Source organism: Ailuropoda melanoleuca, chromosome 2 (assembly GCF_002007445.2).
Source record: "Ailuropoda melanoleuca isolate Jingjing chromosome 2, ASM200744v2, whole genome shotgun sequence".
NCBI classification, from domain to species: domain Eukaryota; kingdom Metazoa; phylum Chordata; class Mammalia; order Carnivora; family Ursidae; genus Ailuropoda; species Ailuropoda melanoleuca.
The window spans coordinates 177,587,049-177,613,726 of record NC_048219.1 but is presented as its reverse complement, the minus strand read 5'-3'; the positions used below and the strand labels follow the sequence as shown (position 1 = coordinate 177,613,726).

The 26,678-nt window shown below is 37.5% G+C and overlaps 1 protein-coding gene across 2 annotated transcripts in view; it reads left to right on the top strand.

The window, feature by feature from the left end:
- Positions 1-26,678, top strand: part of ABCA12 (ATP binding cassette subfamily A member 12) — a 171,502-nt gene that overhangs the window by 133,624 nt on the left and 11,200 nt on the right. For both annotated transcript variants that reach the window (XM_034655128.1, XM_019807562.1), the window contains 15 exons: positions 2,309-2,561; positions 3,160-3,246; positions 4,052-4,145; positions 6,849-6,976; positions 9,565-9,652; positions 11,344-11,449; positions 15,383-15,437; positions 16,022-16,199; positions 17,914-18,029; positions 19,254-19,413; positions 20,513-20,766; positions 22,808-23,012; positions 24,131-24,240; positions 24,537-24,678; positions 25,676-25,810. In XM_034655128.1, the coding sequence (XP_034511019.1) occupies positions 2,309-2,561; positions 3,160-3,246; positions 4,052-4,145; positions 6,849-6,976; positions 9,565-9,652; positions 11,344-11,449; positions 15,383-15,437; positions 16,022-16,199; positions 17,914-18,029; positions 19,254-19,413; positions 20,513-20,766; positions 22,808-23,012; positions 24,131-24,240; positions 24,537-24,678; positions 25,676-25,810 (2,111 nt within the window). The remainder of the gene's footprint in view (positions 1-2,308; positions 2,562-3,159; positions 3,247-4,051; positions 4,146-6,848; positions 6,977-9,564; positions 9,653-11,343; positions 11,450-15,382; positions 15,438-16,021; positions 16,200-17,913; positions 18,030-19,253; positions 19,414-20,512; positions 20,767-22,807; positions 23,013-24,130; positions 24,241-24,536; positions 24,679-25,675; positions 25,811-26,678) is intronic.

Below are 26,678 nucleotides of genomic sequence, written 5' to 3'. Positions count from 1 at the left end.
CTACAGCTTCAGATTTGTGTTCAACAGGTTAAAATCCTTCCTGTGATTGGTACCATCCAACAATGGACAAAGTTACCTTGAAAGGTAGCTGACTCACTGCTATTAGACATATTCAGCAGGGGAGTCATCCGAAAACTGTTACAAAAAGGGAGCCATCACTCTTTAAGGGGGCCTTTTGGAAAACATATCTAAAATCTTTCCCCTCTGTGAATAATTCAAGTGCTGAGAATATTCAGGCTCTGAGAATAAGCTTTTGGGGGAGGGTCTTAGATTTGATGAAGTCAGACTCCATGGCTAAGAACCTGTAACATTGGTTGCCCCCCACCCAATTCTTCACACAAGATAACGTTGAAAAATTGTGCTGCTTGATATTACTTTGAGGGATTGGGCTCCTTTGAAAATAACTTTTATCCTCTCTTATTCTCTTTCTGACAGTTAATTTATGCCTTTGGAAACACTATTTACTTAAGGAAGCATATAGTAAAATGATACATAAATTATGGAATAGTCATTTCAACAGTTTGCTTAACTTGGAAAAAATCTCTAGGAACAGAACTTTTAATTAAACATTTGCCTAGCTCTAAAACTTAGAAAAGATCATCTCTGATGTTTGCATAGTTTTGGAACTTGGGAGTCTCATTTGTCCTCTGCCATATTCTTCATTTATCATCTTTTGGGGAATATAATTGTCGAGCCCATGGAATTGAGGACTTTGATTAGAATGTGGTCATCTGCTTCAGGAAGTAAATGTTTTGTATTTGCCCCTGCATTTGTCTCATAATTTGAAACTATTCTTTAGTCAAAATGTTTCCCTCATTGACATTATCTTTTAGAAAGCACATTTGCTCCATTTGACACACCTGTAAGTCATCCACATGTAATTTCTCAAGAAACAGAAAAGCATACTAATTAACTTAAAATATTCAGCTCCTCTGCAATTCCCCTTTGCAGAGATATGAGTTTGCATTTAAACTTGTTCTCTCTGTTTAATTGGAATTCATTTTAAATTAAGCAGCTTTGTATTTTTCCTTATCAGCTAAATGAAGATCATAATTTTTTGTGCTGCATAATTTGTGATGAAGAATTAAAAATATCCACAGTGTTGATGGTCATCTTATCACATGTAGAGAAGTGCTCAGCCGCAGGCCCTCAGAGAGAATGTTATATTTGTAGGGAGGGCTATGACAGTAGTTGTAAGAACACTATTGAAGAAGCAACAGTTTATGGCCTTCACAGCTCCTCTTATGTTCAGAAGCCAGGGAGTTTTTCTCCACACCTGAAGAACATTCCGGGGGGTGGGGGTAGTGTAGACATTTGTTTCCAGTGAGTTCTTTTTTTTGTGACTCTAGTGGTAAAAATGGAGCTTTGAACTGCCATATAATCAGTCCAAATGTCTGAAGAGAATGTAATGAATGAGTGTTTGAACTAGAATCACACTTTGGAGGAGAGCATTTCCCTTTTCCCAAGTGTAAGGTGAATTCACTGAACCTCACATTAGAAAGAGCCAATTAGACTTAGAATCACTAAGTTACCCACAGTAGGAATGAGTTAGACTAGGCAGATGGTTGCCATTTATCTTTTTTTTTTTTAAGATTTTATTTATTTATTTGACAGAGATAGAGACAGCCAGTGAGAGAGGGAACACAAGCAGGGGGAGTGGGAGAGGAAGAAGCAGGCTTCCAGCGGAAGAGTCTGACATGGGGCTCGATCCCAGGACTCCGGGATCACGCCCTGAGCTGAAGGCAGACGCTTAATGACTGAGCCATCCAGGCGCCCTATATCTTTTTTTTTTTTAACTGAAGTTATGCCTTGTATTAGTTTATTTCATATTAGTTTCAGGTATTAGTTTCTGTTTATCTTATTTGCATTCAGTCTCTTGATAGAAGCTGTCTCTTGAATATCAGTAATTAGCAATACGTACCAAGCAGGCATTGAGACTTTGGAGATCAGGGACAATATTCATTTATCAAATTGTGGATCTCTCCCTTTGATGTGTAAAATGACTATGTATATAACTACTAATGTGTTATATATAATGATTTATAATTCACAAAGCACTTTTATATACAATTCTATGACATGGAAAGACTCAGGCCCAAAGTTAAAAAAGGAAGAGATGAACCTCATTTCAGAACCTTCAAAATACAAGCTATTCCTACCACATTACATTATACCATCCACCCATGGTTTTTGAAGTTACCTTGTCACATGATTTATCAGTCTTTTCCAGAACCGTATCAAATCTCTCCCTCTCTCTCTCCCTCTCTCTCTCTGTATTTCTCTCCACCCCCCCTTTTTTTTTAATCAGATAAAATCCTGACAAGGGGAGAGAGATTGGGTGGTTTTGATCTGTTACTGAAGAAGATCATGGCTATCCTCATTAAGAGATTCCACCACACCCGCAGGAACTGGAAAGGTCTCATTGCTCAGGTTATCCTTCCCATCGTCTTTGTCACCACTGCCATGGGCCTTGGCACACTGAGAAATTCTAGCAACAGTTATCCAGAGATCCAGATCTCCCCATCTCTTTATGGTACCTCTGAACAGACAGCCTTCTATGCGTAAGTTTCTCTCCTTTAAAACATCTCCCCAGTACCTCCATGCAATGGAATGCATGCAATGCTGAAGAATAAAGAGTTATGAGGCACTGTACCTGATTCTGCTGAAGGAATGGACAGTTTTAATTTATTGCAACGTGACACTTCTATTGCCAACAAATAACTTTTTAAGAGTTTTTGTGTTTGTCTAAAAGTAAACTTATCATAGGTCTTTATTTTTAATGACTAGACTTTAATCAAGAAAGCCAGGCTAGATGTGGCTTCCCAATCTGTTGTAATATATAGCAAATAACTTTTTATTGGCCTCACAAATATTGGATAATAAGGTCAGAATTCTGCATAATGTATTCCGTACATACAATAGGTGATCACTAAATGTATGTGATAGTTAGGAGAATAACAAGGCAGCCAAGGAGAGAGATGTGCTGATTTTTTTCCATGATACTTCTTTTTTTTTCCTGATACTGAGTCTTTCTCGGGTTTTTAAGAAGACTATCCCATAGACAGCATATTTTATTTTTCCAAATTGCTCATAAGGATGACTTTAACATGGAAGAGTAGTGGAGAATCAAGAATTTATTTCTGTCCTTTACTATTACAGGAATTCTCACCCAAGCACACAAGGCCTGGTCTCAGCAATGTGGAACTTCCCTGGCATCGACAACATGTGTTTGAACGTCAGTGATCCGTAAGTGGTCCTCGGCATTTTTTGTTTTGTTTTTCCTTTGTTTTTGACACTCCAGTTTATGTGTGTACATGTGTGTGCGTGTGTGTGTGTGTGTGTATGTATGAATGGGTGTGTGCTGCAGGCTGGAGAAGGGCCGCCCCTGAGAGAGATCTGTATTGAACAGATTTTCTCTCTCCCCTCTAGTTCATTCCATGGCTATGCTGTGCTGTAATAATAAATGTCAGGGGCTTTATAATTTTAGAGTTCTCTCATGTGCATATTGCCCTTCAACAACCCTGTGAATTATTAATCCCATTTTTAAGATGGAGAAACTGAGACTCATGTGGACGGAGATACTTGTCAAAAGACAATCTAGATTGTAAGTTGTTCAGCTAAAACTAAGACACAAGTCTGTGGCCTCCAATCCCTTTGCGCTATGCAGGATTGCCTATTGGACCTTCCAAGATGGTACATGGTGCATATGAACCTGACGTTGGTGCACTATTTTGCTAAAGTATCCCCTTCCTGTCAGAGAACAGGATGAAAGAGCAGAGAAGAAAGGGGTCAAAAAGCCCCATCCTTCCACATTAAAACAATTCAGTGAGCTTTGGTTTCAACACTGTTCTATCAGGAAGTGCTCTCTTATCCCCTGTAAAATGTCAAACCATTTGACAATGGTAGTGTAATGTATATTTGAGTTATGAAAAACCAGCAAACTGTACCTAAGACTGTGTACCTGAATTTAATACCAAATACTCGCTTATATGCTCATACATAAACATGAGAATGCACACATACCTCACTTTAATATAATTCTTACTTGCAGAAGGTGTTTAAAGGAAGACAGCCTGGGAAAATGGAGCACCAGTGGGGAGCCTGTCACTAATTTTGGTGTTTGCTCCTGCTCAGAAAATATCCAGGTAAGATGGAATTCCATTTCAGTGAAGTAGGAAAAGGAAAGGAATAAATATTGAAACTTGAAAGATCTATCCAGGTTACCAAAGAGTCAATATAATTTCATTTTATGGAAGCTAGTAGCTCAGAGATGTGGAGCGGGGCAGCTCAAAAATATTGCCTTTGAACTTCAGGTCACTGTTTTAAATCCATCTCAGAACAAATTTCCAGAGGCAGATAATTCTATGACAGTCTTTGTGGAAACCAACTAAAAATGAATTTTTGCTCTCAGTTCAGTTCTAACCAGAAAGCTCTATGTTTCAGACAACAAAGCCACCATAACTGTCATATTTGAAAACAGAGTGAGACTGCCCATTTGGTGGTCAGCTATGAAGTTAGTTATGTGTAAGTCCAGAACAGAACTCCCATTTGTCTCTAAGGAGCACCTCTAGCATGCAAGAAAAATCCACGTCCTGATAGAAACAGAAAAGATTATCCAGCCATCCCTTATGCCATCTGTATTTTATAGATACATACCTTACTTTTCTAGGCCCATCAATTCAACATACTTTTAAGAAAACCAAATTCACTGGGGAAATGAAAGATTGTTGAAGAGAAGAGGTCACTGTTAGTTTCCGAGAGTGACTAAGTTGTCAACTTCCTTCCCCATAGGAGAGGAATCTAGCAGTGTTTTCTTAATAGAGTTGTGTCATTGAACCTTGAACTATTTGTACAATGTTTTGGAATGAAAATGTTCTGTAAATGCAGCCTATTTTTATGTTTTTATGCAAGACAGTTACTAACAATGAAAGCTGAGATCCCACAAGCATCTTCTGGAATCCTTGCCTATTTCAATACCAGTCTTACCCACTGCTCAAAGAGTTTTCTAATCCCTCATTTAATCTGGTTTATTTCTGAAATTCTTCATGAATTTTCTGTAGGTCACTGTAAGAGTCAACTAACCTAGTATTTAAAGTTGGAATCTAGATAAATTTCATTAACTGAAGGAAAAAATGAGAAAGAGAGAGAGAGAGTGATAGCAAGAAAAAGACTTTCTAATTATAGAACAATGGTTACAATGATGGTTACCAGAGGGGGTGGAATGGGGGATGGGTGAAATAGGTGATGGGGATTAAGGATCGCACTTGCTATGATGAGCACAGGGTGATGTGTGGAACTGTTGAATCACTATATTGTAGGCCTGAACCCAATATGACATTGTATACTAACTAACTGGAATTAAAAACTTTTAAAAAATATGTAAATAAATCACCAAATAGTGTATAAAACTTTGGACTACCTACTCCTGCTGAAGACATACATAAACTATGGGATCAGCAATGCCATTTGTATTATATTCCCATCAGAAGTGTGAATATGTTCACCGAGAGGCATATACTAGATATTCACAGCAATACTATTTGTAATAGCCGCTCAGATTCCCACCAACGGTAGAGTGGATAAATCAAATGTTATATATTTTCACAGTGGAATTCTATGTACAGAAAAATGGGAATGCTTGATCTAAACTACACACATCTTACAGAGGAACTCACAAGTGAACAATGAGTGGAAAAAGCCAAATACAAGAGAGTATACATAATACAATTCCATTTATATAAAGTACAGAAACAGGCAAAACTATTCTGTGCTGGATTCTTTGGGAATGGTAGTGATTGGAATCTGGTTTCTGGTTACATGGGTGTTTAGTTTGTCAAAATGCATCAAGCAGCATACTTACATGTGCTTTTCTGTAATTCCACAAAAGATTAAAGCTAAATAATTACATTGTATACATAAGGGTGTCTCTAATTTTGGAACCAGTAGCATTCTATAAATGTGATCTAAATGTTGACCCAACTTGATATAAGGTGAAATTCAGCATTCATTTTTTAAAGCAGTCTGCAGCTTTGTCTCAGTGCACACATGTGGTGCTCCCCTCAGGCTCTGGGGCATCATGTGAAGGGGTGGAAGGAAAAACTGGAAAAAAGCTAGGCTTCTCCCAAACTAAACTTCATGTCAGAGAAGCATGGGAAGCTTCAGTGAAAAGTAAGTGGTTTCAGGAAATGCACAAAGCTTATGGGTATAAAAATAAGTGGTTAAAACTAAGCTCGGAGGTTGGTTAATAGTAATGTACCAATGCATTTAATTTTGACAAATACGCAATGGCAGTAATGTAAGATGGTAACAATGGGGAGAACCGGGTGAAGGGTATACAGAGACTCTCTATTAAATTGCAATATATGTGAACTTGAGCTCTGACACTCAGGTTTGGTACCTTAAAAACGATACAACACAAACTTCCCCATTGCTGTCACCTGAGAACTCATGTCCCTTAATGTCATCTTTTCAATTCTGGGCAAACATTTTTTTCTTTCCTGTGAATTATTGAGGGAATTTTGATTTATCTTAGAGTTTAATGTTTTTCTCCATGCATATCAAACTTGTTGCTAGTACAGTGAAAAGAAAATTGCACATTGGTTTACTTGTATTCTTTTTGGCTTCAAGTGAGTCCTAAATATACGTAAGTATTTATATAAATAATAACTACTCTAATTTCTTGGAATAGGAAAATGTGTTCCTTTTCAAAGTTCTTCAGAGTCAGAAGACAGTCTTATCACACCCTACCTGTTGGACCAATAGACAAGTCGCGAGACTGAGGCTCCTTGACATTGTCTATTTCCAAAGCATTGGTCAGAGAGAACTTAATTTTCAACTTTATTTTTCAGGAGTGTCCTAAATTTAACTATTCTCCACCTCATAGAAGAACTTACTCTTCTCAAATAATTTACAACCTCACTGGGCACCGCTTGGAAAATTATCTTATATCAACTGCTAATGAGTTTATGCAAAAAAGGTAAAAATACTCTATTTATAATATATTAATTTAGCATATCTTGCTTTCAAATTTTAATGGCACCTGCCTTCTGAACTTGAGACAATAGATGAAAATTTCTGGGACATCTAGATTTTTTAGTCGGCTAAGTGTCCGACTCTTGGTTTCGGCTCAGGTCATGATCTGAGGGCCTTAAGATCAAGCCCTGCATCAGGCTCCCCACTCGGCAGGGAGTCTGCTTCTCTTCCTCTCCCTCTCCCTCTTCCTCTGCTCCTCCCCCCTGCTCATGCTCTCTCTCTCTCTCTCTCTCTATTTTTTAAAAATAGATAAAAAGTTCTATTATTTATGTGGTTAAATTCTCTATTTTTTTTTAAAGATTTTATTTATTTATTCGACAGAGATAGAGACAGCCAGCGAGAGAGGGAACACAAGCAGGGGGAGTGGGAGAGGAAGAAGCAGGCTCATAGCGGAGGAGCCTGATGTGGGGCTCGATCCCATAACGCTGGGATCACGCCCTGAGCTGACGGTAGACGCTTAACCGCTGTGCTACCCAGGCGCCCCTAAATTCTCTATTTTATCAAAACAGTCTTATGTATGAATTTTTTTTTTAAAAAAAGTCAGTCTCCTCAAATTAATACTCATTTGAGAAAATTGAAAAGCAGTGGGGGTTTTTTAGGCTACAAAAATGTATTGTTAAACATATATATATACACACACACATATATATGCACACATATATATAAACATATATATATATACACACACACATATTTTTTTTTCTCTTTTTGAAGCAAGAATGTTACTGACTAGATTATGCCAATTTGGAGAGGCTTTTTTTTTTTTTTTTAACTTAATCCTAGGACCCTGGGATCGTGGCCTGAACTGAAGGCAGACACTCAACCGACTGAGCCACCCAGGCATCCCCAATTTGGAGAGCTTTAAGGCATGGCTTTAGGTGACAGTTGGCCTTAGTTCCAATATGACTCTCTCAAACTTAGATTATGATCTCTGTGTGTGGATAAAGTGTCCATGTATGGCAAGGCCACAGGCTCATACCTAAGCCACCTACACGTTTGCCATGGATGTAAGGCTGTGGTAGGCTTGTAAATGGGATACCGTGGATGGACCTGGAGGACACTCTGTATGCTGAGTGAAATAAGCCAGACACAGAAAGGCAAATACTCCATGATCCCACTTATATGTGGAATCTGAAATAGTCAAACTCATGGAAGCAAAGAGTAGAATGGTGGTTGCCAGGGTCTGGGGCTCGTGAGAAATGGGGAAATGTTGGTCGAGGGCTACAAAGGTTCAGTTATGCAAGATGAATAGATTCTGGAGAGCTAATCTATAGCAATGTGACTATAGTTAACAATACTGTATCGTATACTTGAAATTTGCTTAAGAGAATGTATCTTAAGTGTTCTTACCACACACGCACGCATGTGCACACAAAAAGAAAACAGTAACTATGAGGGGATGGATGTTTAATTAGCTTGATTGTGATTATTTCACACTATATACATATATCAAAACATTGGGTTGTACACCTTGAATATCTACAATTTTTATTTGTCAGTTATGCCTCAAATAAAGCTGGGGGGAGGGGAGTTGGTTGTTTTGCAATAACTACTGTTTCCTCCTTTCCTCCGTCTCTTCCCTCTCTTATTTCTCAATGTACATAAATGACTGATGTTCACTGTAAAATAATTAGAAACTACATGTAAGCAGAAATAAAAAGAAATTTCTCTCTACCCAGATATAACCGCTATTGATTGTATATCCTTACAGAAATTTTCTAGACACAGATACATGTAAATATTTTCAACAAAATGAGGTTTATTGTAAACAAACATTTCTAAAACCTGCTTTTAAAAAAATAAACAATACACTGTCGTGTTCTTTCCAGGTCAAAAATACAGCTCTGTAGCATCCATCACATTTAGGGTGATAGTCACAAGAAGATGAGTCTACTGTGACTGCACCATTATTTATTCAACCCAGACCTAATTTAGGACATCGAAACGAATCTGTTCTTAAAATTACTGTTCGGATTTTTTAAATCCACTTTTTTTTTTTTTAAGAAACTATGAACTGACAAGTACCAGGGAATTCTATGGCACAATTCACCTTCAAATACCCAGGAAGAGAAAAAGTATAGCACCAGGGGACAAGCTAGGGGGAAAAGTCTGGAGAATTGAAGAAACAGAGCCATTTGAAAAAAGATGAGAACTGCTCTTTTATCACTTTGGTATTAAATCATTTCTTTAAAAAGGATTTCTCAGGGCTAAAATACTATAATTTTTGACATGGTGCATGATCCAGTTAAGTTGAAGGAATTGGTTAGATTACGTATCATTTACTTTCAGAATGATTATTCCACATATGCAATTGTTTAAAAGGACTTTTTACTTCTAGTTATAATGTACACTTTAGATTAAAATATAAAAGAAATCAATAAAAATATAAAATATTTGTCAGGTAGTATTTATTTCATAGTTTAAATGTGTTCCTAATGGAAAGAAAACATTGAGCCCTTGGTCAAACATTTTAGATCCATTTGTGAGTATTTTCTCCATTAAAAGAAATATAAATTTTGTTATTCTATATAGGTATGGAGGTTGGAGTTTTGGGTTGCCTTTGACTAAAGACCTTCGTTTTGATATAACAGAAGTTCCTGCCAATAGAACACTTGCTAAGGTAAAGTATAACCTTTCTTCTAGGATGTCATACAAATGAAAATGTGAACTTGAAATGCTCAAGCATTTTCATGAGGCAAAAACAAAACATGGGTGCAATCAAGTTGAGAAGCTGTTCGGCAGAATGCTTTCCCTGTAGCACTAGGGTTCCAGTCCTGTGTATTTACCCCAGGGAAACATGTATACACAAGCAGCGGGGTACATATAAAAATTCACACAACCTCATATGTCCATATACAGTAGAATAAATGAATTGTGTATTCATTCAGTAGAACTTTCAGCAATGAAATGAGCTCAGTTCCATGCAAGCAGGTAAATATCCCAAACATTACTAATAAGCAAAAGAAAAAACAACAAAAAAACCCACCCTTAACTGTGATTGCATTTACCATAAACTTTAAGAGTAGCAAAACTCTACCATATCGTTTAGAGAGAGTATTGTGGTGTTGAGGGACACAGAGAACCCTGGAGAAGATGTTCCGGATGCTGGCAATTTTTGTTCCTTAACTTGAGTGATGGTTCAATGGGTATACTCCTTTTATAATTTTTTATTAAACTATTCATTAATATTTTATGTATATTTCTTTATGTATGTGTTACATGTTGTCATCCTTGTTTCTCGCAGAGCGTGGATACTTAACAGAATTTGATGGAGATAAATGCTCCTACTGGCTTTCCTTTTTTTTTTTTAGACTAGATCATACCTATGCTTTGAAACAAGCTAGAGTCACAGAATCACACATATATGATCCGTAGTAGTCTCAGGAATTTTAAACCATCCTTCACATATTTCTCATTTCGTAGTAAGAGACATATATAGACTTGGGGGAAGTGGAGAAACTAGTATTTATTTAGTAACTGTGATAATCCAAGCTATAGTATCACCTGTTACACAAACTGCCCGATTACATCCTCACAACATTCCTATGAGATAGATATCATGAGGCCTATTTTAACCAATTTTCATAAGGTCATATAGAAAGTAGACAGTAGAGTTGGAGATTTGAATGCCTTCTTCCCGCCTTTTGTTCCTTTCCTTCCTCTCTTCACACACACAGTAAACATTCTTGCATAAACAAAGTTCTAATATTAAATAATTTCTCTCTTGAATTTTAAATTATCAACTGGGTTTCTTGAATTGAAACACAGCAGTATTTTAAATTCTTCTGTTTTTGACAGAAAAGGTAAGGTTTATAAGTGGGAATGGAACATTAGTGTGGTAATTTACAGGTTATCAATCTTGTTGCTAAGGACACAATATTTGTGTATGTATTTGATTTCTTTGTACAGCCTGGCCTAGATGCCATTTGTTGTTACTATCATTATTACTGAGGATGCCTTAGCCCAGTCCCAGACTCCCTATACACTAGCCACAGAGATGGAGATATTAACAATATCTCCAGTTTATTTCAAGTTTTGCCTATGGAGAAGGTACAGAATAACTAATAATTTACTGCTATCACACAGGAGAAAAAAAAGTGTTTTTCCCAATCTCTGCCCATCTCTAGATTGGAGACCTGGAGGTGTGTGGTCAACACTCTTGGGGAATGGTTCTAATCTTCCAAGATAAAATAAGTTATTGGGAAATTTGTGCTCTTCTTTTAAATATAAATTCTGTGGGCTGTCAGGTGTAAAGGCAGCCAAATTTATTTGAGCACAATACTGATCTTGCCTCCTTTTGGAATTTAACAGGTATGGTATGATCCAGAAGGCTATCACTCGCTTCCAGCTTACCTCAACAGCTTGAATAATTTCCTCCTGCGAGTTAACATGTCAAAATACGATGCTGCCCGACACGGTAAAGTTACTTATACAGAAGCTTCTTATATTGCAACTTTTGCCTCTCTCCATATAAAAATGCATGTTAGATCCTGTTTCCCCCAGGTATTTTCTGGTATCTAAATCATAGATCTTTAAAAGGAATCTGAAAGTAGTAACTACCACCAGATGGAACTTTCTGGATAATCTCCTTAACTTCGGGTTAATTTAGTTTCCTCATTTATCAAATCAGGATAATAATGCTTACTTCATCCTTATTGCTGCTCTCACATCTAGTAGTTATAACTCATAGGAAAACATATTATTATTTACTTGTATATAGGCTAAGAAATTAAAAATACTTACATGCTAATAATTCTAAACATGAAGCCAGAACTTTTAAACTAAAAAGTTCTATACCTGACCTAAACTGTTACCATTGAGCCCTTACCATATGATATGTGCTTTATATGAAATATTGCTAATCCTTATCAACAGCCTTTCAGGATTAATATTATTAGTCTCTGCTATTATTTCTCTAAGGCTCAGAAGTGAGATTTGAACCCAGGTCTGTCTGACTCCTGCCTCTTCATTTTTCTAATACTTCTCTGGACTCAACCAGGCCTCCTTCCATTGGATTTCCCAGGAGGCATCCACACAGTTTTCAAAGCAGGGTTTGGGATTTGAAAGAGACTGATTTCTTTTTTCTAACTCACTTACTGTTCATCAAACCAGAAATGCCAACATCTTCTTTCATCTCCTTTCTGTTGGGCAGAATAGTGTGTGCTGGATGTTCCGGTGATTGTAGAAGTAAATTACAGAGTCAAATACTCATTCTAGCAAGAGAATCTTTCAGTCTTCATTTTAGAGACAACAGTATTTTTTTTTCCCCAGCTGCTTTGGCATTTTCCTAGCTGGGGGAACCATGAAGAAAATAACAAGACTGATAGACAGCCCTTAGATCTAGAGCGTGATGAAGGGCATAGTCAGAAGTGGCAAATTACTGGGTGTTATACGCAACTAATGAATCATCGAACTTTACATCGGAAACTGGGGATGTACTGTATGGTGACTAACATAGTATAATAAAAAATCGTTTAAAAAAAGTGGCAAATTAAATTAAATGGTAACTAAAGCTGGATGGGTTTGGTATAACCTGGTTTGAAGTACGATTGAACACTTGACTTTTGGTAGGATGTCTTCATCAGAACAAAGGATGTTTGCTTCTGTGACAGATAACGAAAGTATAAGAGCTGTAGAAATGCTAAGTAGGTGAGAACAGGAGACCAATGCCACTTTCCAAGGGTGGACTTTTGAAACCCGTGTTCAGTTTTTTATTAGTAGTATTCTTTGCCAAGACCAAGGCAATCTGGATCACTCTGGACTCCAGCAGGCTTGTTGTGGTTCCTACCACTGCATTTTTCAAGTTACAGAATTTGAAGAATTAAGAATTCCGAAACATAAACTTTATATTGACCCTAAAAGGAAATTTATATTTCAAGTTTAAAAATAAGGCTTAGTTTGAGTTATGTAGCAATTAGTAGTAGTGTGGTGCATGTATATATGTGTGTGTGTGTGTGTGTGTGTGTGTGTGTGTGTATATATATATATATATTTTTTTTTTAACTTTTCTTGTGTAGACTCATGAAAGTGGTAGCTTTCCACCCTCTCAGGAAGGAGTTTGATTTTCTTCAAAGATGAAATGTCACCCTAAAATATTACTATTGTTTTGTAATGCATGTATGGTGTCTGCCATGGTAATACTGTCTTTAAAAATCAACTCAAGTTACACTCCTGCCATCTCCCTCCCCCAACTACACCAGCTGTTTTAAGGCATGTTTGTTGAATTCTGCATGAATTGGGATTTTGCTTTAGCTATAAAGTGGATTTTCTTTGAATTCTAACGTGCTAGTAAATATCTTTTAATTAGTTTTCCCTTGCGATGTCAATACCTATTATTTTCATGGGGTTCCCTCTAGTGGTTAGTTTAACATGAAAATTCTGTTTTCTTCTCAAACAACATAGGTTTGCTTGTTTTCTCTAACAAATGTTCTGCAACTACAGTCTTTTCCAAATATACTGGCACATTATTCCCTCCACCCTCAGTTTCATTCTGACCCTTTATTGCATTAGTAGTAATGGTCAATGGCAAGCATCTCATTTTAGGTTGACAACTTATAGAGACAACAGAACCAGATAGTGTGTTATTTTTAACGTATATTGTATATGGGGGAAATCATTGAAATTTTGAAATTGAATTTGATTTAATAAGTATTCATTGATCACTGTACTCAAGACATTGTGCTGGATGCTGTAGAATCCACAGAGAAGATTTCCATATACATCTTTAACCCTAATGCATTTACTTTCTGCTAAAAATATGTGTAAAACAATTGGTTCAGCATCATTCTTCGTAGTGGAGTAAATGCATTTGCAAAGATTCCTCTGGTGAAATAGAGTAAGTTCTTGATTCTGAAATACCAAGCAGAAATAAAAGAAATGTTTCCCCCCTGCCTATATTATAATTCAGCAGTAAGGTTTAAGTAGGGCCCCAAGGAAAACTCAATCTCAGAAAAAAAAAAAAAGAGAGAGAGAGAGAGACCATTAATTTACACAAAAGAAAAGTGCATTCCGCTATAATGTGATTATAGTTATAGGCTGCATTGATTGTTGTTAGTTTCTTTGTTTTGCTTTAATTTATTTTTTAACATGTAACTATTACAGAATTCAACCTCAAAATACGTTACATTCTACTTAGGAAAAATTGTAAATTTAAGTTAATGGAGAGAATATAACTTTAGAATAATTTTTATTTGGCTGCTGTAAAAGGGTCTTAATATTCTGATATAATAAACATACACGATATGAGCAGTAAATGAGAAAGTCCTCGCTCAGCTTAGGACTCTGTAAAAACAAGTGTTTAAGGAATAGCCTCACTGCCATCCCCTGCCGTTCTTTTCCAGTTACTCAGACTGTATAGACTTCGCCTTCACACTGCAATCCCTTGGGAAACTGCTGCCAGCCGCCCATTTTGGCTATGGCTAAGTATGGCTATCAGCATGCTCTGATAAGAGGAGAAAAGAGCCTTGCTTCTAGCTCAAAAACTATAACTGACTATGGGACATCCCAATAATTTAGGATTGTATTGGATTTAAGTGACTACTTTTTCAGAGCCAGCTAGTTCTCTGAATTCTCTTGGAACTTTATGTCTCAGTGAAAATCCTCAGGGATGGCTGAAACCCCCAAGCCTTACCCTGGTAGAGGCCTAGAAGAATAGTTATCTTGGAAGAAGTAAAAGAGGAGGGATCTTCTCAGGCTACAGTATTTTCCCAGCAAAAGACAATAAATAGGAATGGGGTGGTCAGTGTTGTTTAGGAGATCCTCGTATAATTGTTCTAAATACCAATACAGTAAGTGCTACTCAAATACAAACATATGTGAGTAGATGGAGAGAATAACATGGAAAACAAAAATGTAATAAAGGGGAAATGCTATATAAGAAATGTAAATTCTTGGGGCGCCTGGGTGGCTCAGTCTTTAAGTGTCTGCCTTCGACTCAGGGCGTGATCCCGGGGTGCTGGGATCGACCCCCACATCGGGCTCCCTGCTCTGCTGGGGGCCTGCTTCTTCCTCTCCCACTCCCCCTGCTTGTGTTCCCTCTCTCACTGGCTGTCTCTCTCTCTGTCGAATAAATAAATAAAAATCTTTAAAAAAAAAAAAAAGGAAAATAAATGTAAATTCTTGCCCCCTCTCCCAAAATTCCGTACAGAATGTGAAAGCATTTTTTTTCGTTTTATATGAGTGCTATTAATTGTCTGACATTGATGAGACTGGGTGCGAGGAGCTATTTTTCCTTCAAAATAGTATCCCCAAAGTAAAATTATAGCATAAGGAGGAAAGTATTATGTATTATTCATCTAAAAATTGTTATTTCTGAATATCTACTAATGAAAAGAACTGTCTCTTCTTTAAGGCATCATCATGTATAGTCATCCCTACCCAGGAGTGGAAGACCAAGAACAGGCCACGTAAGTAGAAATAGCTGGCATGACTTCTCACTCCTTGGCATATAGTCAAGCCTCTGTATAAAGTACTATAATTGGAAATCACAGTTGTATCTGAATGAATGTCAATCTAGAAGAGCTGTTAATATAAGTCACTGACTGGGATAAAAGGAAGTTTCTGAAAGTCTGTACAGTGAGGTTGCCAAGTGAGCTTGCTGACTATAGCAGAGTCAGAATCTGCTGCTTTTATAAGTCAAGTGCATAAGTGCTTCATCATTTCAATTTCCCTGCATAGCATTTAAGTACTATTTCTATGCTCAAGAACTGTATATTCCTTGCATACACCCAGTAACTCTTGGAGACCGAGGTTTATTTATTTATTTTTTTAATCAAATATCCCTGGTCAGTTTGGATGCACTAGAGCTCTATTATGCGGGGTCATAGCCGAGTCACGTAGAAGATATTATCTGGCTGCCTTGCAGGAAGGCTTATTTGTGTCACAGCCAAGTCTCATACTGTTTGTTGATGGTTTCAGTCATGAATCTTTCTGAAAAGAAAAGAGTTCCAAAAACTTATGTATGCTTTCCTCTTCCTATTGCTCACTACAGAATGAGCAGCTTAATCGATATTTTAGTGGCACTCTCCATCCTGATGGGCTACTCTGTCACCACCGCCAGCTTTGTCACCTATGTTGTAAGGGAACATCAGACCAAAGCCAAGCAGCTGCAGCACATTTCAGGCATCAGTGTGACATGCTACTGGGTAACAAACTTCATTTATGACATGGTGAGTAACTTGTGTCATTGAAGGAAAGACAGAACTGATTTGGGTAGAAGACATCAGTTTTAGGGGCGTCTGAGTGGCTCAGTCGGTTGAGCGTCCAACCCTTAGTTTCTGCTCAGGTCATGATCTCAAGGTCATGAGACTGAGCCCCATGTCAGCCTCCACTCTCAGAAGGGAGTCTGCTTGAGATTCTCTCCGTCTCCCTCTGCTCCTCCCCAGAATCACACTCACTTACACACTCTCCCTCATTCTAAAAACAAATAAATAAATCTTAAAAAAAAAAGGCAGCATTATTTTTATTCATCCTACCTTGTTCAGATTATTACAAGTCAGTAAATCAAGGAAAAAAAAATAATTTGCCTCAGTCTTACAGTCATCTGATAGTTAGAGGAAGGATCCACCTCCCGTCATCTCTGTGGTCTGAGGACGGTCTATATCAGATTCCCCAGGACATTGATTGAAATGCAGATTCCTGGGCCCCAGTCCAGACCTACTAGTTCTGTATCTTGGGAGTGGAACCAGGATATGCTTTTTTTTAGCAAAATCCTTTAAGTTATTTTATGCATACTAAAGTTTGAGAGCCACTGCTGTGGAGCAATAGAAGTTAGCAAAATAGCCTTGCCCAATGGTACCAAATAATCAAGCTTATAAAAATTTAATCAACTAACAGTAAAAAATGTGAAGCAGCGGTCCCTGATGAATGACAGATTAGAGAAGATTAGCTGGGACAATAGAGGATGAATTTCATTGATAGCTCTCTCGTTTGCATAGATTGGTCCCAAAGTTCAGGTGGGTTCTCTTGATTCCAAATGTGCCAGTATTGGCAAAAAGCCCGGGAGGTGTTATGCATTTGCCTGGTGATTATGGCAAAATTGTCTGAGTTGCTGTATAGATCATTGGCTTGAAGAGCTGGAGAGTAATTAACTGCATATCCACTTTGTTAATGTATCCAGTGAGGTCTGAAATGCGTTTGCTGAAGAAGTCAAATCTAAAAAGAATCGTAATGACTCCTCTGGACTTAATAGGAGCTTTAAACCCAAGAAGGCTTAAAGTACACATTTCTGTGAAGGGCTACTTACTACTTAGATTCTGTTGTCATATATCTGGTGCTTATTCCAATTTCGGAGATTCCCTCCCCGCCCAGCAAATTAAATTACCATCTCCTTCATAGTGTGCATCTTGCTGCAACCTGCACAGCATTTAATATTTCTGTTTGTCAATAAAACACTGACTTCTTTGTTCATATACCTGTGATTCCAAGAATGTGGGGAACCTGCCGCCCTGCTCTTTTACCCAGAGTGGCTCACACTAATAACCAAGACTTAGAAATCAACCACCGGCCAGAGTTCCAGCATTCAAAATGAAATCACTATTTTGAGGACTGAATCTAATACTAAGATACCTGACTGTCTTATCTTTCACACTGAACCGCTGTCACCGAATGATCCCAAGTCTCCAAGCCCGGAGGCAAGAACTCCGGGGACTCTGTGTACATCTATAAAGATGGAGACTGGCTTGACCTTCTATTGCAGGAAACGAAGTCTAGAGTGAAATCAATGTAAAATAAGCCGAACATTGCAAGCAACAGGAACTTAAATAAAAATTCATTCCTTCACCTATTTCAAGGTCAACTTGTTACAGTTTTAATTACGTGGCTATTGATGTTTTTGGAAAAATATTTGCCGTATATCAAGCCTTATTTTACATATTCCCACAGGCCTTCTACTTGGTGCCTGTAGCATTTTCAGTTGGTGTCATTGCGATTTTTAAGTTACCTGCCTTCTACAGTGGAAACAACCTAGGCGCCGTATCTCTCCTACTTCTGCTGTTTGGGTAAGCTGCAGTGAAAGAAGAATGAACAAATTAAGTGTTCTTAGGTACAAGCAGAGCCTAAATCTCATTAGCTAATTTGCAGTCATCTTGGGGTTTCAGTAGCCATGAGTGGTGACTAACAATACATTACAGTTGTTAGTCCATAGTTTGTAAGGTACAATACTTCTGAAAATGAATGTTATTGTTTTTAACAGAAATATCTAATATTAACAAGTACTTACGGGGTACTGAATGTCATGCTTAGCAATCTACACACGTAATTTAATTTACATAAAAATGGATGCTTTAGAATGATCAGAAAAATGTGTGCATGTGTATGGATTTATGTATTGACAAATCACTGAGCATATAACATCATAAGGTATGTGTGCTCATGTATGTGTTTTTATAGATGTCTAACACATACAATACTATTTCTGTGTTAGGGCAATACAGGTAGTACAGGTTGATGTAATCAGTGCGAGCATAGCAGTTCTGTCTGCCCCGAGTGCATGGGTAGTATCGATTGACTTAGCAATGTAGCTGGTGAAGGATTACTTTGTCTCTAGTTCTTCTCCATCACTGGAAAGGTTGCTCCAGTATTTGCTCAAAGCAGGACATCCAGCTTCTGAGCATTCCCTGTCTGCTTAGCTAGCTTACAATAACATCATTATTTTTCCTTAGGTTTAAATTGTAAGATTTATATTGATTGAACTCTTATTTTTGAGAAAACAAACAAAAAACTTCCCTGGGTAGGATGACACCATGTCTGGCAGGACTTAATCTGTAGTGATGATTTAGAACTACTCAGGTGTCCTTGAAACAGAAGCTTCTTACTATCACCAATTTAAAAAATCCAAAGAATTTGTCAAAAAATGTTATAAAAGAGAGATCTGACTATAAGAGATCTAGCAACTTACCCCAAATGTTTATTTTCAAAACCCTATCAAAGGTGCTGCTTGTTTCTTTGTTTAAAGGATAATGTCGGGGCGCCTGGGTGGCACAGCGGTTAAGCATCTGCCTTCGGCTCAGGGCGTGATCCTGGCGTTATGGGATCGAGCCCCACATCAGGCTCTTCCGCTATGAGCCTGCTTCTTCCTCTCCCACTCCCCCTGCTTGTGTTCCCTCTCTCTCTGGCTGTCTCTATCTCTGTTGAATAAATAAATAAAATCTTTAAAAAATAAAAATAAAAAAAAAGGATAATGTCAAGGCATAATTTTAATCCTTATTATTATTAACATACAGGTATGCCACATTTTCTTGGATGTACTTGCTGGCTGGGCTCTTCCATGAAACAGGAATGGCTTTCATCACTTATGTCTGCATCAACCTTTTCTTTGGCATCAATTCCATTGTTTCCCTGTCAGTGGTGTACTTTCTTTCCAAGGAAAAGCCTAATGATCTGGTAAGGTCCATTATTAGTCCGCTAAACTTCAATAAACGTATGAAACATTTCAACATGTTCAAGGTGGAAAGATTTTCTGTATTTTCCATTATCTAATACAAAAGAGGAATTTCATTTAATTCTATTAAATTTAGTAGAGGAGAAACTACAGCCTTTTAAAATTCTTTTTAGGCTCCATCTAGGTTAATGCCTATGATTATACTTGCCCAGTGTCAAAACTATTGACATTTGATAGGGCTTGAATGGGGTGATGGAGGTGACATCAAATATATTGTATGACACTATAAAAATCATGCAACCAGTTGGTCAGCTACACTTTTTACTTATTAACAAATTGGTATGGTATGGTAGTAGCAAGGACAATGGCTTAGTTCTATGACTGTGGGTTAGAGAAAAAACCCAATTCGTTCCTTTTCAATCATGTATTGGAGTCTACTTCATTGTAAGCATCACTTTCCGTTCAGAACTGACAATTATAATTAGTGAGAAGGGAAGCACTAACAGTGCTAGGCGATTGAATGGGAAAGAATAGAGAGGAAATGAAGTGAACTGAGGAATAGACAAGCACACTCCAGAAGGAAGAAGACAATTCATGAGTTGCAAGTGGTTGGCCCAAGTGTGAATAATGTGAAAATGAGCCATTTGTTCCCCATCGAGATAGGATGTATCTCTTTTCTCACTTCACCATTTTGGTCCCTCTTCAAGTACAAATTACCTAAGGTTCTAAAACTTTACCTTACCAAATACAACTTTACTCAGGCACAACTAATATCCTGTATCAGACCCCAACACCTTGGCTATTTCTGCATTCCTAGGGTGTAAGGCAGGGCTAGAAGTGATTCAACCTCCAGGATTTGGCCTGACCATAGATCATCTCAAGGAAAAAATAATCCTTTTCTGCTTGAATTTTAGTCATAAATCTCCACTGTTTGTTTGTAATAAATACTTACATATAAATTCAGCATACATGTGAAATAATTGCCAATCTAGATGAATTTCTCAAGTTTTCATATTTGTCCACATCTAGTTTTACATTTTTGTCAATTTGTTAGAAGTCTAACACTGAGCTTCATTTTTTTTTTCTCTTCTCTCATTTCAGACTTTAGAACTTATTTCTGAAACCCTCAAGCGCATTTTCCTGATTTTTCCACAATTCTGCTTTGGCTACGGTTTGATTGAACTTTCTCAACAGCAGTCGGTCCTAGACTTCTTAAAAGCATATGGAGTGGAATATCCAAGTGAAACCTTTGAGATGGATAAACTGGGTGCAATGTTTGTGGCTCTGGTTTCTCAGGGCACCATGTTCTTTCTCTTGCGGCTCTTAATCAATGAATGGCTAATAAAGAAACTCAGGTAAATAAAACGAAAACATAGTATCTGACATCTGTGATAGAACTCAATTCAGATTATTTAGGAAGGGGTCTATAGTCCTCTTTCCATTAGTAAAATGGAAATGTTGTGCTCAAAAAGCTTTAAAAAACTGTAAGGTAATTCACCATTCATTGAATTCGGTAAATAGTTATCAAACCTTACTATAAATCTGCGAGTATTGTTGTAGAGTGAGAGAAAAAAAATTAAAGAAGCTCAACTATTAGGCTTAAAGAGATTAAGATTCAGTGGTGGAGAGAAAACACATACATAAACAAAAGATGTAGTGTTTGAGTTGAGTTTAAAAGGATGGATAGAAAGTAGAAATGAGGAAAGAGGACTGAGTGAGTAGCATATTAGCAGTGGGTTTGGGAGAAGAAGATTGAGTAAAGAGAAAACAGAATAATAAATAAAAAGAAATACACATACCATTGACCCAGCTACTCCATTTCTAGGATTTTTTTCCTACAGATATGCTCACACACATGCATAATTATATATGTATAAAATCATCCATCATTAACAACCATTCTTAATAGCAAAAGAATGTGCTGTTAACAACCTAAATGTCCTCCATGTAAGAATTGGTTCAATAAATTATATATGTTTTTTATAAATGAAACACTATGCAGTCATTACACTAACACAGTTCTGTATGTAGTATTTGGGGTTCCTGCTGATATTAAGTGAAAAATGCAAGTTCAGAACTTCATGTAATGTTTATTACCATTTGGGTTAGAAAGGAACTATAATTTATGCATACATATGCATAGACTATCTCTAATTATAGGTGCCCTGCTGAAGAGAAATGTACAGAGTTGAAGGAAACTTATTTCTCACTCTGTATTCTTCAGTACCTTTTTAATACATAATGTGCACACATAACCTAAGGAAAAATAAAACTTAAGTTAAAAATAATGAAAAGAATGACGAGCAGAGATTGAGCAAAAAAATTGTGGCTTGTATTTGAGAAATGAGTAATACAATGGATTAGAACATAGAATAAACGTAGTGAAATAGTGGGAGCTCAAGCATGTGGCCAGAAGACTATGGAGTCTATTGGATACTTGGTTAAAGAGATGATTTGGACTTTATTCAACAAACAAATAGTAGTCCAATAAAGGTTTTGACCAGAAAGCAACCTGATGAAATCGTGGTTTAGGAGATGTGATTCTGTGGAGGTCCTACAGATTAGAATGGAAGAGTCAGAGACACTGGAGCGGTTTGAGATTCCTGAAGAATTTAGATGAGAAAGAATGAAAGCCTCTGATGGTAATTGAAATAGACAGAACATGATTGATGACTGGGTGTTCCAGGCATTTCCAGTGCTAGGAGACTGACATGAGTAGATTTTGGAATGGGGAAGATTTCAAAGAAAACATCACAGTTGGAATCTCTGGGGATATCATTAAAAGAAACAGGGACATTGGGAGGAAAACCTGAATTGATTTGTTGAGTTTTTAAATTTTGTATTGTTTGGTTTGCTTTATTATATGTTAGGCAAGATACTGAGGTGGGTTTGAGACTTAGTTTTCAGGGCTGATAACCTTAACATATTGGCTAGCACCTAGTTAAGACATTCACAGTTAACAGAACATAGAGGAACATTCATGTCACTGATAAAAGAAGAAATAAAAAGTATTTTTTTTAAGAAGATGATAATTGATTGTGGGTTTGTAAGTGTTGGGTCTTACTAATGACTCTGGTCTCACTTTTAGGAAGTAACTTTCAAACCCAAATGGACACCCTTATTACTAAAATCAGGATTCTGAATTATAACAGTAGATCTGAAAGCATTTAAGGCATGGAAAGCAGAAGCTATTTTCCAAATACTATATTGAATATGGTGAAGGGCATCCGTACTAATTTTTAACTTTTATTTAATAGCATAATGCCTAACAAATTTAAAACAAACCTAGTGTGTGATTGCACACTTTTAGTGAAGTGTGACTCCATTAAAACACGTCAAAATTGAGTAGTGCCATTTCAGAATCATTGATGCAGAATCACTGGGTCCATTTTTTAGACTCCTCTTCAGAAAATTTAATTCTTCACCTGTAATGGAGACAATAGATGAAGATGAAGATGTGCGGGCTGAGAGATTCAGAGTGGAGAATGGTGCAGGTGAATTTGACCTGGTCCAGCTCCATCGTCTCACAAAGACCTACCAACTGATCCATAAAAAGATCATAGCTGTAAACAACATCAGCATCGGGATACCCGCTGGAGAGGTGAGGAACACTGCTTCGTTCTGAACGGTCCTTTATGTTGGCATGTTAAATGACAAAAATCTTTATCTTTTCCTGTTTTTTTCCTAGAAATACAGAAGTCAACCCCTGAATATCTTGATGGATTCTGTATATAAAATTTACACATGTCCATTTGTTATTTACCCTCTAAGTCTTCTCTCTTAACAGGGAGGATTCACCATACCCCAAGTCCTGAGCCGCATCCCAAGCTGCTGTCCTCCCTGGGGTGGACTGTCAGTCAAGATGCCTGTGCAGGGTGTTCTCTTCAACTTCTAGTTTGATAGCATAGTGAAAGCTAGTGAAAGATACATAAAAAGACCGGTGGTCAGAAGTGAGATCCTAAAGCTGCATCCATATTTATTCTTATTTATAGAAGAAGTACTGGAGCACCTGTGTGGCTCAGTCAGTTAAGCATCTGACTCGATTTTGGCTCAGGTCATGATCTCAGGGTCATGAGACTGAACCCCACATTGGACTCCTCCTTAGCATGGAGTCTGCTTAAGATTCTCTCTCCCCTCCCTTTTCCCCTCCCCTCGTGTGCTTGCTCACTCACTCTCTCATAAATAACTAAATCTTTAAAGGCAAAAAAAAGAAATATTGAGGCAGCTTTGAAAGGAGAAGGAGAATGTGAGCATTGCCCTTAGTTTTTGGGGCAGAGCTGCAAACCAAATGCATCAAATGTATTCAACAGCATAAAGAAATTATTGCTTCAGTGGCTTATTCAGTAAAGTTGTGATTTTTGTGTGAATAATGTGAAATCTATAAATATAATTACTTTGTCAAGTTAGCATATCTTACTTGTGGGATGTTTTGTCATGTCACACAGGTAATGTAATATAAGATAATATGTAAAATAAGTCCTATGTATATATACAAATGTTCAGATGATTAAAGGAAAAAAAGATGTAAGTAACCATTTGTTAAAAAGAGAAAGTTTTATCAAATGCCAACAGAACATTACAATACCCATGAATATTCCAATGATTTTTTTTTCTTTGTAATTTATTTCACCCAGGGAGAAAGAGGAAAAGATTATAATGCCTTTGGTTTGGGTTAAGATTTATACCTTTTTTTTTTCTTTTTTTTCCCTCTCTAACCAGTGCTTTGGCCTTCTTGGGGTGAATGGAGCAGGAAAGACAACTATCTTCAAGATGCTAACAGGAGACGTAATTCCTTCAAGTGGAAATATTCTGATAAGAAATAAAACTGGGTATGAAAAACCATGGCTTCAGCTTATCAAGCACAACATAATGACATGAAAAAAATAATTTAAATTAACTCTTTGTTATTTTGTAGTTGTATTATTAAGACCTTAGGGAAAAAATAGCTGTTCCAGGAGGTGGAAATTTTTAAATCTCTACGTGTGATATGATGGTGGGATATTTTACCTTTTTTATTAGAATCACTAATTGCCGTGACCGACACAGAGTTGCCTTCCCCATATTTGGGGATTAGAAGGCACATACCTTTTGAAACTTATCTGTATCTTTGCTTCTCTGAACTCAGATCCCTGGGTCATGCTGACTCACACAGCTCACTAGTTGGATACTGCCCTCAGGAAGATGCCTTAGATGACCTGGTGTCTGTGGAAGAACACCTGTATTTCTATGCCAGGATACACGGAATTCCAGAAAAAGATATTAAAGAAGTGAGTATAAGTGTGAAAACTAGTTCATTTGAAAACCATTACTGTTTCTGCTCCCTTCTCCTCACTGTCACAACTAAGTTGACGTCTGGAAAACTATGGCATTTTCTTCCTGTCATTGACCACTGAGGCAGTCTTACCTCAATTGTGAATATCAGATATGTGCCTGTGAACTCAGCTGCAGAAGCTCCTTTACCTGTGTTTGCTCAGTTGCCTTTTCAGAACTGTCTGATAAAGGATCACACTTGCCGTTGGCTCAGGGCTGAGCATTGGTTGGTGATGTCTGCACATCCTCCAGTGTTTCGATAAGTTCTGAAACATGGAATTCCCTGCATACTGCCCACATAAAATCTAATAGCTTCTGTTTAGATTTTTTAAATGTGGTTTTGTACTTCACTGCCATCATTTGCCTTTTTAATGGACTGGCTAACCCTTTGGGCAGCTCTCTCTATTTCTACAACCCTGAGGACCTGATGAAATCCTCCTAGGAGTCCACTATTTGCCAGAGCTGTTTAGCTACAGAAATAGACTCAAGAACTCATGATTCCTAAGTTAACGTGCTGAAGTTTTGATACTGGGTCAGTTTTAAATAGACAGAAAGCCTTTGTGACAACTTGCCCCCTCCGTAAGAAGAAAGATGAAACAGTGAGAAGCCTGCCTTGTAAAGGGTAGAACTCTGTTTTAGCGCTTTTAAGTTGTATAAAGAAATCCTGCAGAAAGTCCAATCCAATTGTAAACACACACACACATTTGGGGGGAAAAATCCCATTTGAAAATGAGCCTCCACAGAATTGCTTTTATCTCTTTAAGTCATTATTAATTTTTAGGTGGACCTTTAAAAGTAAAAATAAAATACGTTGGGTTTAAATATTTGAATTGTTTTCAGGTATGTATTTCTTCATTATAGAACTCTCTTTCACAATTATCTTTTATCCATGTAGTGCTCTTAGGGTTTTGATGGGGGAAGGTCAACAACCTAACTCCTGTTTTCCACCCACAGACTGTTCATAAACTCCTTAGGAGACTTCACCTGATGCCCTACAAGGACAGAGCAACCTCTTTGTGCAGCTATGGCACAAAAAGAAAATTATCCACCGCACTGGCCTTGATCGGGAAACCTTCCATTCTCCTGCTGGTAAGAGGATCATTGTGGAAAGGGAACTGCATAATTCGACCCACATACCCAATAGCATGTGTAACATTTTATTGTCATCATTGCCATAAACCTTTCCTGAGGTCTTGCTGTGTGCTGGTTATTTTGCAACACATTTTACATATACCACCTCATTAAGGGAATTTATTTTTTTTGAACATTTTGTTTATTTGTCAGAGAGAGCACAAGCAGGGAGCATCAGGCAGAGGGAGAAGCAGGCTCTCTACACCCAATGCGGGACTTGATCCCAGGACCCTGGGATCATGACCCGAGACTCAGGCAGATGCTTAACCAACTGAGCCACCCAGGCGCCCTCATTAAGGGATTTTATATCAGCAAAGAGCTATGGCTAGTCCGTTTCAGAGGAAACACTTGTTACGGGAATAGGAAGTAGCCAAAACGAATTCAGGATATTCTAATAAGTAATGTTATGGAATATAGAAGAATTTGATTGCCCGTCATTGGAGAAATCTGTTGTTAGTAACTCATCAGGTGAACCAACGTATTTTCCAACTCCTCCTAAAATGGAAAGACACAGTTTAGGGTGATGTGTTGGGCTAAATTTTCATTTCCCTGTTACTTACCTAAGTTTGTGATGTGATAATATGAGTCTCTATTTTATTTGAATTCTTTGATGCAAGAAGTACATTACACATTTATACTTTGGTTAACAGCTGGAAAATTTAACTCATCACCTGGAAATACAAATTACCCATAGAGGTGATCAATACGGCATCCTGCTCCTCAGGCCAAACGTTGTGAAGGGGCTTATTTCCGAGAAATGAACTTGCCCTTTTTTTTTTTAGAAGATCTCCTTCATTCAAGGAACTCCAAACTTCAGAAGAGTTTT